Source organism: Paralichthys olivaceus, chromosome 18 (genome assembly GCF_024713975.1).
Source record: "Paralichthys olivaceus isolate ysfri-2021 chromosome 18, ASM2471397v2, whole genome shotgun sequence".
In the NCBI taxonomy this organism is placed as follows: Eukaryota; Metazoa; Chordata; class Actinopteri; order Pleuronectiformes; family Paralichthyidae; genus Paralichthys; species Paralichthys olivaceus.
Window position 1 is genome coordinate 17,119,604 of NC_091110.1, and position 14,207 is coordinate 17,133,810.

At 43.2% G+C, this 14,207-nt stretch overlaps 1 protein-coding gene across 1 annotated transcript; it reads right to left on the bottom strand.

Moving 5' to 3' along the window:
- Positions 1-1,246: 1,246 nt before the first annotated feature.
- On the bottom strand, positions 1,247-12,607 carry adra1ab (adrenoceptor alpha 1Ab). The gene is made up of 3 exons (XM_020103511.2): positions 12,447-12,607; positions 7,515-8,756; positions 1,247-3,983 (listed from the first exon to the last, which is right to left on the bottom strand). The coding sequence occupies exons 2-3, from the start codon at positions 8,425-8,427 to the stop codon at positions 3,520-3,522; spliced, it is 1,377 nt and encodes a 458-aa protein (XP_019959070.2). The 5' UTR covers positions 8,428-8,756; positions 12,447-12,607; the 3' UTR covers positions 1,247-3,519.
- Positions 12,608-14,207: the final 1,600 nt, after the last annotated feature.

A 14,207-nucleotide genomic window follows, 5' to 3' on the forward strand; every position in this document is an offset into this window, starting at 1 on the left:
ACAGTGTCTGTGTTAATGTGACAGCTGCTGCAACACTGTGTGAATCCTGTGCTGCCGTTTGAAAACGACAGCCGCAACACGACCTGACTTCACACACACACACACACACACAACCACGCACTGCACCCAAACAAATACAGGTGTGCACACACTGATAGGAATTCATTTGGGCTTTGACATGCTCCAACACACACAATCGCATCTGCTTGACTTCAGAGGACATTACATCCACTGACTCTGGCTGACGTGTCTCAATTTAGTGGCCACATCCTCTGTTGGCCGCATTCGTAGACTGTTCCCAGTCGGACCGCCCCCCCCTCGTGCAACGGAGGCTCCACCAGGTGGCTCCTTCCTGGTCCAACATATCCCAATGGCCGACACCGTGTATGTGGGTCATTGGAGGATGCAGCTGTGTAGATTAGGTCCTCTGCAGGTTGCAGCCGCTGAATTCAGACACAGCCATTCATTTCCTTACTCCTAACCTTTAACCCAACCCAACCTCAAGACATGTCTTCATCTTAAAATTGAATGATTCACATTTGAGTGTCTTGCTTTTTGTCCCCATAAAAAATAACCAATAATGTGACTATGTAAACAGATTTAGGTCCCCACAACAGGAGCAATACACACACAGACACACACACACACAGATCAAAATGAAGTTATGAAATTTGGATTGAAGTTCAGGCATGAAATGTCAAAGTATTCATATGTACTTTTGCAGTCAGTCATGCCTCACTAATGAAATGTCAGCATGTCTCTTGCTGCTGTTGCCTAATGCACCGTGACATTGAGTCCTTGGATGCGTAATCTCCAAAAATGAGAGCCGCATGTTCATTAGTTATCGGAGGTAATTTAGTGTCTAAATGAATGTAAACTGTGGGAGCTTACAGGAGTTTGAACAGAGACATCATCCTCCTAAACGCTCACTGTACACAATGCCACTGTCAAAGCACAAATCCCAAACAGCAACGCAGAACGATTGAAGCCCGTCTCGTTATTCGCTAACCTGAGGTGACTGTGAAACTGCCAAATCATTTGTCCTCTGGAAAGTCTGGAAACATCCTGTGTTTCACAGATAAGCATTCTCAGGTATTCATCACTGTTGTCTTGTCTGCAGGATAAAAAAAAAAAAAAAAAGTCTTTCATCCAAGACCGGCAAAGAAAAACAACTCTGTGGTGACAGGGGAAAGCAAAGGATTAAGAGCTAAGAAGAAATGTGTGACAACTTTTTGGAAAAGATAAGACGGCAGAATCAGTGTTCATGACATGTTTTTTAATGAAGCACTTACATTAACTCAACACTGGAGGAACAATGGCTTTTTGGGGATTAGCTTTGTTTTTCTAATTGATGCATCATTTCAATAAAGACATGTGGGTTGACACATAGACATCCATGATATAATCAAATACAATAAAATCCTTCAGGTTTTTTATTGTGACTGATCAGAAAGATGTGAACCCACTGAATCTCCCGGCCAATATTGATGAGGGTCGACATGTCCTCAGTGCCAAACGCAAATTCTCAGCTGGCATATGCTATGATAATCGTTCACCCTTTTTAAAGGTCGCCATAATATATTTTTACAGCTTCTATTACAGCAGTTTTAGTCTCCTCGAAATTAGCAGTCCTTCTATAATGTCACCTTTTGTATTCAGCAGGCCACCTCCTGCACATCACAGAACAGGTCGCACTGGGCTGAACACGAGCTGAATACCAAGAACCCCGCCGTCACGTCCAGATGATCGGATGAGGCTGCACATTCAAAATTCATGTCAAGCGCTGGACACTAAAAGGATTAAAAATTCCATTATTCAACATTTCATTAACGTCTTTTTACTTGGATGATGGAAGTGTGTGTGTGGGGGGGGTGTTTGAGTGCAAAAGAGCCCCCTGTTAGTGGCTTTTTAAAGACTGTCATATTTATTTCATATTTACAACATAAAAATAAATTATATTCATCCATTCATCCATTCATCCAGGTAATTTCAGTCAATGTAGTCAAAATGCAAAATAAATAAAGTAGATAAAGATAAAAAGAACAAATGGCATAAATGCAAACGTAGCAAAGTAAAAGCTAAAAGCACCTTTTTTACATTTTCACCGATGTTTGATACGTGCATGTGTGACATTTTCATATGACACATTTTTGTAGTTTAATCATAATACTAAAGATGCTTTGTAAACATCTTAATCATAATTTCTTGTCAACCTAATAGCAATACACCACTGAATGTGTTGGCCAGCCATAACTACGCCCCCCAGTGGCAGAGCGAGGACAATTGCAGCTTTAATGACAAAGCAAACAGACGCAAGTTACAGAAGAGCGAAGACAACATTACCGATATTTGCTGATTGAACTGTTCATGCATCAGTTTCAAACAACCAGGGAAGCAGCTCTGGCAGGAAACCAGTCGTCACAGAAAGTCTCTGAGACTAAGGGTGAATTCATAGTTTTCTTTTTGTGCCAGGCTGCTGGGATCCACTTTGGTCCTCATGACATAATCCACACATGAACCCCCATGTGGACATCCACGTGCAGCCCCATATTCGTGACCGCACTCGTACGCATGCTACAGTTATGATATATTTAGTTCAGCACTTTCCAGTCCAGTTGGTGGTGCGCTCTTGGTGTGATTGCGAGGAAGAGAAGAAAAAGATGGAGAACATGGATGCTTGTTTCGAACAGAGGGTGTGCCAGGTTCACACACTTGTTTAACGCGTCTCACAACAAGGAAACACAAATGGGGGCAAACTCTTGAAGAGAAGCTGAAGCTACGCTTGTTTGTGATGAGAGTATTTACCAACAGACACAACCATTTTATCCATTACTGTTACGTACTGGGATGGAACAAAATGGAATCTGGGCTCAGGTTCGAATGCGTGGAACCCCAGGTCCTGTAAACAACACAGATTCAGCTCATCTTTGATACAGACAAGACTAAATACGAACATTCAACCTGTCAGAGGGCCACAAAGACGGATGTTGGACGTTGTAAAGTAATTTCTCTCTAAGTAACTCAACCTAAAGGGATTGTGCACATGCTGCAGAAATACACTACACATGTTTAAAGACATCATCTCTCTGGGGTTCTTTTACAATGTCATCTCAAAAAGAGGCATTTATTTCTTTTCTTGCCAAACAGACGGTTCTCCCCACTGACCTCGCAAAGGGAAAAAAAAATTACCCTATAAGTCTCTCGAGTGCACTCATACTTCACCGTCCTCTACTGGAGCAGTTCTTCCTAAACACTTCGACATTAAGTGCCCTGTTCGTGAGTCTATATAAAACATTATTCAGTTATGTTTTCTGTGACACTCCAGAGGTTTAAACGTCGCACGGAGCCCGAAGGCAACAGAGCTGCCTCCTGCTTGTTCTGCAGGAAAGTCACTTTCGTCTGACCCTGCACTCTGATTCCTCTGAGGGATACACCGCAAAGATTGTACACAAGTGTTTTTCCCCAAGGCAAAACCAAAGCACAGGAACGGCTCGTGTTGACGTTGCCTCGTCATGACAATCAAACAGATTCTCCATTAATGCCAAGTGAAAGATGTAAGACCTTTGCTGAACTGTGAGCGGAGGAGTTTTGCGGTACCGGAGTTCGACTTGCTGAGAAACACCACGCCTTCAGCAGACTCTTACTCTGGGTTTGTGCGCTCCGAGCCGGAGCTGAACCGCCGTCAGATGGCGAGGGGGTTGACAGGGATGTGCAGCAACAACACGAGGAAGCAGAGATGCTGCTTTGGGCCGAGGGATCAGAGGTGTTGGACGCTGGGCCCGAACTGCAAGAATGGGTGGTGATGTGTCCTGGTGGCGAGGCGGTTCTCAGGCAGCGTCCACGGAGCACGTTGTGGAAGGCCTTCTTGAACTCCCGGCTGAAGCACGGGTAGATAATGGGGTTGATGCAGCTGTTGAGGTAACCCAGCCAGAAGGTTATTTTAAAGATGGTTTCAGAAGGTTTACAAGACGGGAAGATGGAGCCTGGAGGACACACACATGAACACACACAAATCAAAATATGAATTATTATAAGAGACACTAATGCAACACTAATACTTAATGTTCCAGCAAGAAGCAGAAAGCACTTAAGGGCCAATGCTTCTGCCAAGTCTGAACTCTGAATGTACAGTATTCTAATGAATCAGCATATTAAATATGTTGAAAAGCCCAAATCATGTTAGTTTAAAAAAATATCTACAGATTAATCCTACAACATGGCAGAATGTAGGGACGCCTCTGTCTACATACTTTAGCGAGCGTCCAGATTTGTGGCAACGGTTGGAAAAAGACAGAGATTACTGTTTCGGTGTCACAGTGCCGCAGAGCCAGGTCTAAAAAGAAATGGTTTCTCCAGTTTGTTGTGGAGGAACCTCACTGGCAAAGAGGCTCATCTTCGTACGACACTTTATTTTTTATTTCGTTGACAAGGATGGTTAATACTTTAATCTATTATCTATTAACATCATAATAATGTACCATATATAGGCATGGGACCACTGGGGGAATCCATATGCAATGGGCTGAGGCAATGCAGAAAAAATAGCTCATGCAAGCAATTTTTTTGTGGCTACAAGAAGCGCACGAAATGTGCACCATCAAAAGAATAAGGTTTCCGACTTATCCAAACTGATTTAGTGCAAAGTTTGATGAATATTATATCAAATGTGCAGAAGGAAACCAAAAAACAAATCTCATTGTTCAGGAGTTCAGGATTTAATGATTTGCTGTCTGAACCAAGAATCCAGGAGTTAGAATTATCCCCTTTGAGAGGCACGCGATCTGAATGCATTTCTCAAAAAACAATACAAATCTGTGCAACATGTTTGAAGATATTGTGCATTTTTATAAAACGACATCATGCAAACCTGCAGGCACATAGGATGAGATGAAATGCACCTGCCTCCTCCTGTTCAATTCCAGTCACGTGTCTGATTTACATGTGCAGCTTCATCTACTGTATGTTTTACTGCTGAGCTGCAGTCATCTCATTTTATGAGCTGGGGAAAAGGACACTGCCATGTGACGCCCGAATGGTTGTAGCTGCAGTTGAAGGTGGACAGTTGCTCAGTGCTGCAGCACGATTCAAGCTTACCTTCTGAAGAGCAGAGAAAATGAAATAAAAAAATAAAATATGCAGTGGTTTCTCTAAATCTCAGTCAGGGAATCTCAAACACATATTGCCTGGGAGCTTGAATGAGCGCTGTGCTGTGAGCCATGAAGGTCTGTCTCAATTGAAATGCATAACTACACTCCGATGACTGGCTGCCACGGGAAGCCACCGGGCGACTGAGGATGCCTCCGAGCATTACAGCCCATTAAGCCTCACGCTTGTTATCTACAGCAGCGTTCATAGGAGGGAGCAATACTTTGGTTCATTCAATTTCATCTCACAGTGGAAGCCCATTCAGCCCCAGTGTGGTGTTTTATTTGGTTGCTTGTAATTGAATTTCTTCGTGTTCCTTCTGAGAAGAGTGAGAGTGGAAGTCGAGGCACAGTGGGGAAGGTCCTGCCTGGTGATGTGCTCAGAGTAAAACATATTATCAATCATCGCCAGGGGCGGTGCAACCGGGTGGGGAGTCGTGGGCAATTGCGAGGGGGCCCCTGAGAACGGCTTCTTCAGACAGACTGGGTGTGTGTACGATGTGTGTGGTGGTAACACTTCAAGACTAAAAGAATCGGGGGGAATGTTTGGGTTGGGTTTGATGGTTTGCTTCAATGTACCGTCCCTCAGGTCCCTTTGTCCTGTGTAATAGAATTGTTGTATCTACAGTGAACCAACAGCAGTGCTGCAGTTTGGCTCCAGATCGAACTATCACAATGAATATTGGCACAATAGTTTGTAGATTGTTATGGTGCCTAGATGATGAATGCTAATGACTCGTCCTTTGACTGTTCTGAGTAATTTAATATAATATTTTAGTTTGTTGCTTTACAGTTGGATTACACATCGGGGCTTTTGATGAAGCTGCTTCTGGATGTAAACGCTATAAAAAGAAGAGCTAAATATAACGTTTGATTATAAAAATAATAATGTGTTTAATCCACTCTCTCCTCCATCTTGTATTGTAGCAACACTTTTCTCTTTCAGTGAGATTACAATTTGTAACCGAGTCCATGTTCCGGTGAGGATCTCCCCATCTGTGACCCGGGAGCAAACTGCTGATTGACGATTACCCTTAATTACACACCGGCCTCCTCCGACAATCACTTATCTCACTCCAGCCAAGAGAGTAGATTCAGAAGCAATTAAGATTTTAGATTGGGCTTCACAATGGCTGCTTCTCTGTCCTCACTTACATCTTTGATAACAGCACTCTTATCCTCTACTTTGACAGAGTCTGACAAAATGGACGTATGATTTTTTTAAAAGATGAAGTTGACACTATGTGGCATCACAGTCATTTACTTGTTCTCCTGATTTTTGAGCTGCAGAGACATTTATTTTTACCAAAGCAGCAGGATCAACGTTAATCAGTTCATCTCTGTTCAGTTTTGCTTTTGATAAAATTTCTCATTAAAACTTATTAACATTTTATGTTTTCTCCCAGAGCGGAGTAGGCCTCTCTAAAAAATGGATTAAGGTAATCATTGAGGCTCTAACTACGAAATTAATGAATTTTAAATCCCTGTTATAAATTTAGCGATTATGTTAATACCTCAGAATCAGATGATTCATTTTAATGCCCAAGTTTGTGTTCCTCACATTCTATCGTTCACAAACCCACATCGTTTTTTTTAATCAAACTATCCAAACACAGCAGAATGAGCACGATCCATATGTGAGATCAACAAAGTTAATGTTAGATTATGTTATAGATTATTATTTTCTTTCATTTCTTGTGTATTATAATACAAGGTAATGGAAAGTAGCAGTTGATATACATAAAAGTATCTAATGAAAACAGGTTTAAAGTCGTTTTACTGTGCTGAAGACACAATATTTATGTTTTTAATTTTTAATTTTGTCTTATATGATATAAGTTTATGGTTGAACCCTCAGGTACATTTGTAATTATGTGTCCTCTGACCTCCACCTGTTTTCCTTTGTGTCCCATCAAAGCAAATCTCTCAGGAGCAGCAGGATTCAAGTTTCAAGAATAAACTGTGGATCCCAGGATTTAGTCAGCAGCATTAACTATAGGATCCTTGGCTGCATCTCTGTCTGCAGGTTCAGCACTTTCTCTCTCTCAGGAGATGTGAGGAGTCTTTTGGTCTAAAGGACGATGATGGCCCCTCACCCCTGGTCTTTAATACTATTTAAAAATATATATATACATCAAACAAAATGTCACTGTCGGATATTGTTTAACTTCCTATGATCGCATCAGCACCGGCCACCGAACATCCATATCCCTCGGGCTCTCTTCAGCACAACCATTGTTGGACACCTTTCAGGGGTTTTTGAAAGATTGCCAGGGAATCATCTTTGACACTTGGCTCAGACTCTTGAGTGTAAAACAGAAAACAGAAATTTACAAGCTGGAGCTGTGTCAGGTTAGATTGGTACTTTACCGATGGGTAAAACCAGGAAGAAAGGGAGCCAGCACAGAATGAAGCACCCGACAACAATGCCAAGAGTCTTGGCCGCCTTCTCCTCTCGAGTGAACTTCAGCAGCCTCGGCAGGGAGAGGGTGCAGCGTTTATGCCTCTTGAGCTCCTCGTCCTCCTCCTGTTTCTCCATCTGCACGGCGTTCCCTCTGTGAATCCTCAGCACCACACCCTCCGTCTCCACCCCTTCTCCTTTGCTGCCCTTCCTGATGGTGTTTGTTTCTCTCTTCACCACCGTGTACACACGACAGTACATGGCCAGGATGATGGCCAGAGGGATGTAGAAAGATCCTAATGCAGAGAACAAGGCATAGCCGGGCTCCTCTGTGATTCGGCACACCGTCTCATCCTCTGGGTCGGGCTCCTTCCAGCCAAACAGGGGGCCCACGGATATAGCTGCAGAAAGTCCCCAGAGGGCAGCCACCGCCGTCAGCCCTCGTCGCCCGGTAGCTAGAGCTGGGTAACGCAGAGGGTAGCTGACGGCCAGGTAGCGGTCGATGGAGATCACACACAGGCTGAGGATGGAGGCAGTGCAGCAGAGCACGTCCAGGGCGGCCCAGACGCTGCAGAAGGAGCGGCCAAACACCCACCTGCCGAGGGCCTCAGAGGTGGCGGAGAAGGGCAGGACGGCGGAGCTGAGCAGCAGGTCGGCCGCTGCCAGGTTGGCGATGAAGTAGTGCGTCACAGAGCGCCAGTGGTGGTGGAACAACACCGAGAGGATGACCAGGATGTTGCCGAGCACCCCAAAGACTGCAAACACCACCAGCACCATGCCCAAAACCACCACCTTGATAACATCCACCTCTGGGTGGGTGGTGGAGCTGCAGTTGGGACAGAAATCAGCAGAGAAAACGCTCATGTTCTCAGCAGGAACCATTGTAATCTGTTGGGTGTGTTTGGGATGTTAAAGGTTTCTCGGAGTCATAACACTCGTGTCTCCTCGACACTGTCTCTGCCTGGTTCTGCTCCTCCTTAAGCAGGAGTTAAAACTGTAACTGCTCCTCCAGTTCATCCGCAGACGATGTGGTTCTTTGCCAGCCGGTCACATGGTCCTGGACAGGGTTCCCTGGCAAAAAGAACCATTGCCATGGTTTTTCATATTCAGTCCAGGGAAGCTGAGCAGAAATGTCATGTTTTTAGTGACGTTGATGGATTCAGGATTTCATGTTGGGATTTCATGATCAGTGATGCTTCAGTGCAGAACGCCTGTTGAAACAAGAGACGAGACAAAAGGAGGTTTAGCAACACATTCCTGATCCAGGCCTTTTACAAAATAGGCTCATTACCACTTAAGTGTTCCTTTGGCAAAGATAAGGGCTCAGTCACACAGGGAAATATCTCATTAATTATCTAGACTGCGGCGGTCCCACATATTCTAATTTGTCCTGCCACAAGTCCATAATAAACCTAATTTATTTCGTGATCTCTGACTTGGTACATGCCATGTGCTCACTCATACTCATGCTTCCACGTGATTGCGCTATAGTCCATAATATTTGTACTGTCCACGCTGACAGTCAGACCTCATAGATTCAGCAAAACCAAATTACACAATCATGATACCAGTCCCTTATACAGAGCAGGTTTTTCCATCAAGGTTCAAGAACTGTTCTCTCAGAAATCAAGGAAATATTGAAAAATCTCTATATATTATTTGAGTAATCCTAGTCGACAAATTATTCCCCCTTCATTTCACCTGTGTTAGAAATCAGGTTATGCTCAAGGGAACTGAGTTGCAATCACAATTTCCTTTTAGTTCAAACAACATTTACATCCTGCTCGTCTTTTTGCAACCGCAAGAAAAACAAGTGCCATCTGCATAACAGCTCATTATCAATATATTTGTACTTTTTATATTTGTCTCTACAGAGACAGTGTTCTCCGGGCGAGGATTGTACAAGAAAAGAATGAAATCGAACGATTTTAATAAAGAAAAAAAACAAGAAAACAAATAAGGTAAAGACAAGGATTCAACAGAGGCAATGGTCCGTGGCATTATGGGAAAAACAACCAGCCATGCAGGAAATAAGAAGATAAAAGTATTTTAAGAAATTCATCTGGAGCCTGTGATGAATTCTTTGAAGGTCTTGCGTCTACAAACTGGGCAGTAACTCAACCGCTGCATGACAGGCCTTGAGGAGGGCACTATATTACTGCGGCAGAGGCTTTGGCAGCCGCTCAGTGCCACTCTGAGTGCGGGAGATCCAGGGATGTCAGCGAGGGAGATTAACGTGAGGGCAAAAGAGAATGAAAGAGTCCTCAGAGACCAGAGTCATGCATGTCGGGATTAAAAGCTCGCTGCATGTCCCACCACGAGGCAGAACGACATTCACCCACATGAACACCCGATGCTGGAATTTCTGTGTCAGTGGCCAGAGGGGGAACTGGAAAGAAAAAGGCGGCAAATGGGTATCGGATGGTTTCCGCAGAAGTGATGGACGCAGTGATATTCAAAAAAACATTTTCACTTGTGATGAATTTTCTCAGGGTGGTGAAGTGAATAAGATTAATCGCATCTAGAAAGGATCATTTCCTCAGCTCTTTTCAGACATGACCTGCTGAGCAAGTCCAGAAAATTGGGTCCAGACTTTATCCGGACGTCATGTTTTTGTTTCCAGCACACTGACACCGGCGTCGGCTCTTATCACGACATCTTCCATGTCTATGGCTCCTCTTTTCCACCTGGAGATATTTGTTTTTTTAACTTCTGTTGTGTGTTAGAATTGTCATCAACCCCTCCACACTATGGTAATGAATCCTGCGGAGGATCTCCTGCCGTGTTCGCACACGAGGTCCTCCTAATTTTCGTTTTAACAGAAAAACAGGGGCAGTTCACAATCACGAGTCATTCTCAGCTATCAATCAAGTTATTGGAAACATACATCAGCTTGATAAGAACTATACAATTTATTTGAAGTTAACTTTGACTATGTCCCATCTGCTAACATGGAGGCAGCAGGGATTATGACCCAACAGACCACCAGGGGGCGATGGAGATGATTTTCGGTCTATGGTTTGGGAATATTGCTAAAATTTAGCTGAAGAAGTCAACTCGTGACAGCCTCTGACATAAAAGAAATAATAAAACATTATAACATTTTCTTCTTTTCTCTACATCCTTTATTATCTGGGAAATTTCAATTAAAAGCTTTCACTGAACGTCATTACGCTCCCATGTACTACTGAAAACCAAAGGTGTACCGCTTTGATTATTGCATTAGTGAATCACATGGAAACGTTCTGCCTCCGTCCAAGCAGCCACGACGGAACTGAAGTCGACCAATTAAATCCATGGTTGGAATTATAATTAAGTTTCTGTTTAAGGACAGAGAAGCATATTAAATGGCTTAATGTAGCCTGACCATGGGGATATTCAATTAGAACAGGACAACATTAGTAATACTACTGAGGGAAACTCACAATAATTATTCTGTCTCTGCAGCACGTCAGGGTTTCCTGTTCAAACATGTGTTTCATTGATTATTTGTTTGTCTGCCTTGTCACAAATTCTAAACATAAGAGAATTTGTGACATGAATCTTTGGGATTTAAGCTCGAGCATTTTGTCAAAGCTGATCACATGTAACAGATACGATTCATCACTGTCTTCTGTATTTATTCTTGATTAATCTGTTCATTTGACTGATGGGACGACATTGATGACAAAGAATCCGTTAAGTTCTGGTCTGGATCAGGGGGCAGGTCCAGGACTTTTTATTCCTTAGAGAGAGAGAGAGAGAGAGAGGGTGTTTTTCCAAATTTCCCTAGATTCAGTAGAGAATAATTTAAGGATCTTTACAGAAAAAATCAGGCGTGTTTGATATTCATGAGTGTTTGCAGTTTGGTGCAGCTTAATTGAATTGAACTGACTGTTGGGCCTTGGCGGAGATATGTGCTCTAATGAGAAGCTTGTATTTGCAGATAACCCAAACCCTGTTGTAAACATTTGGATCCAGTGAATTTAAATGTGGTGTCATAAAGAGGCTGTTGGTCCTTCTAGTCAATTGATTTATTAAGTTTTATAACAGCAGACTCCAACAACGAGACGTTACTTCAAAAATGATAAAATGAAGATGAGATATTAAAAATCACGTCACCAACAGATTTCTGGATCGCAGGCGTCGACTAGAACAAGATTCCTCCAGTTCACATTGAACAAATAAAATCCGACCCGCTCTTTAACTGTGGACTTCATCCATCATGTGCTGGTGCAAACACTGTAGCACAACAGTTTGTGTCAGGAGCAGTGCACTACCATGATTAACTGGTCCATTTCTAAAATGCTGCACTCTCTCTTGAGGGACTGAGAGCCATCGCCCGAGGTTCATTCATGACATTAATCATTAAGGGTTACCAACCTTGAACTATTGGCTAAATTGCTCTTCATGCAGTCTTTTGTTGGTTCATCCATCAGAGGAGGTTGTGGTGATTGTTCCCAAATGGCAGATTTATCGCAGAGGAAGACGGTTAATTCTCCTTTAGCACATTCCAAAATATATTATTACCAATAAATCATTTTCTTTATTTGCATGAAACAGCCTTTTATTGTTTAGATGAGCAAGTCATCAGAATAATTCTCCCTCAACAGGTAGGTGGGAGAGTTTCTACTGGAACAGCCAGTACAAACTGTACCTTTATTATGTTTAAATACTTTTTACATGTACAATTATATAAAATCAATGAACATTAGGCTGCATAAATAATGATCAGCAAATAAAGCAATTTTCACAATGTGCACATCAGTGGTCTGTTATTAAAAAACACAACAAACTGCTAAAGAAGAATCAGAAATGATAATTATTGATGAATAATGGGAATTAGAAGTGACAGCCTGAGAAGTAAGCTGTAGGATGATGATGATGATGATGATGAGGGAGAGGAGGAGGAAGAGTCTTACCTTCTTTCTTCACAGTGCTTACATCTCCCTGCACAGGATTTCAAAATAAAGGTAGAGGTGTAAATCAGCTAATTGTCTCTGGCAGCAGTCGTGCGTTGCTGTGTCGGTCACAGACGGCAGAGAGCACGGCCACTCTCTCCATCCTCCTCCTGCCTCCTCCTGCCTCCTCTGGTGAGAGCTAAAGTCGCAGTGGACCACCCCCCACCTGATCCTCCTCACAGGCCCCGCCCCCTGCCCCTGTCTGGTGACATTGTCAGTTTAGTCTCCACCACAGGACCTTTCCTCAGGAACGGATATGTGAAGACCAGAGTGTGAATTATGTTCTGTTGAAATATGGTCCCTGTTTGTGGGTTAGTAGCAACAAACAGGCCTGATGTGTCGACTTCTCCAGCCTCTAAATCTCAGCAATTACTTTTAAAATCTGTTTTCTTAATTCAGCTCGAGCGTTTTGATTTCTCTTTGACCCCCCTCCATGTTTACTGTGGTTTACTGTTATTCATAACACATGTAATACATTACACATTGTAATTTAAGAAGAATTTTGTACGTCCTGTCGTCTTTACCTACATGGGCTGCATCTATCTACTCGACTATCGATTGGTTTGTAGGCAGGGGGTCTGAAGTCGGCGTGTTGTCAATTCAGTTGTCATATACTATTTTAATTAAATGCATTGAAATCATCAGAGCTGAAGAATATAAAGAAACAAACCTGTGAGTCGCTTCCACTCCTTTGTCTTCTGTTTAACGTTCTCTCAACTTCTTGGTCCGAAAGTTGGAACTGTCCAAAAACGTGTCTTCACGAAGACAACAAACCAAAAACATGGTTCAGTTTGATCCAGACAGAGATGGTCTGAAGAACCTCAAAGCAGCTAATGACTAAACTCTTCCTCCACTGCAGCTCTCATGATTTAAGAATCCCTTCACTACAACTAAGACCTAGATCATCTGAAACAGACCGAGGTGTCCTCACACTGTATCTCAGATGCTGATGTAGCTGTCAGGGACAATTAAGTTTTAGTTATGTTGGAGGACAACTGGAGGACAAGGACCTTAAATCAGATTATAGGGGACATATAGGGGCTGGAGGCACCACCTCAGTCCTGGTGGTGGCCATGTTTTAATTTGCAGAGGGAGACCAGTGCTGAGGCTGTCGGGGAACAGGGGCGGGAGGGGCCCAGTGCATCAATAATACCTCCAGGATGACAAATAGGCTATTTCTTTTCTCTGGTTATTGTTTGAGTTTGTGTTATTTATGGCCTCAGTGACGGCTCACTGACTTGACCGCAGCTGTCACTGAGTGGTGTCAGTGCCCCCCCCCCCCCCCCCGTCTCGAGCGGCAGGCTGATGTTTTCATATTTAAATGACGGAGTTGTCTCATAAGTCTGCCGCCGCCGGGAGAATCGATCCGCCACATAGATCTTTTCTCCTCTGCAACTTTCGGCGTTTGTCCTGAGACCGGCCTCCTTCAATTCTCGTCTCCATCTCATAACAAAGAGATTTATTGTGTAGATTCTCTGGAGTTTACACCGACGGACAAAAGCAGAAAGTAAACTTTTGCAACTTTGATGGGTTCATTCACCCCCTGAACAGATTACCCACAGGGAGTTTCAGCAGGTGTGACCCCGAGCTCTGAGCTCATCAACATGTGGATCATTATGTGGAGTGTCTGAGTCTGTGAACTGAAATGTTTGTTCCAGGCTTTGAGCACAGTGAATACAAAGGACCAGTGAGAGTCATCTCATGGATTACAAACAGGTCCCA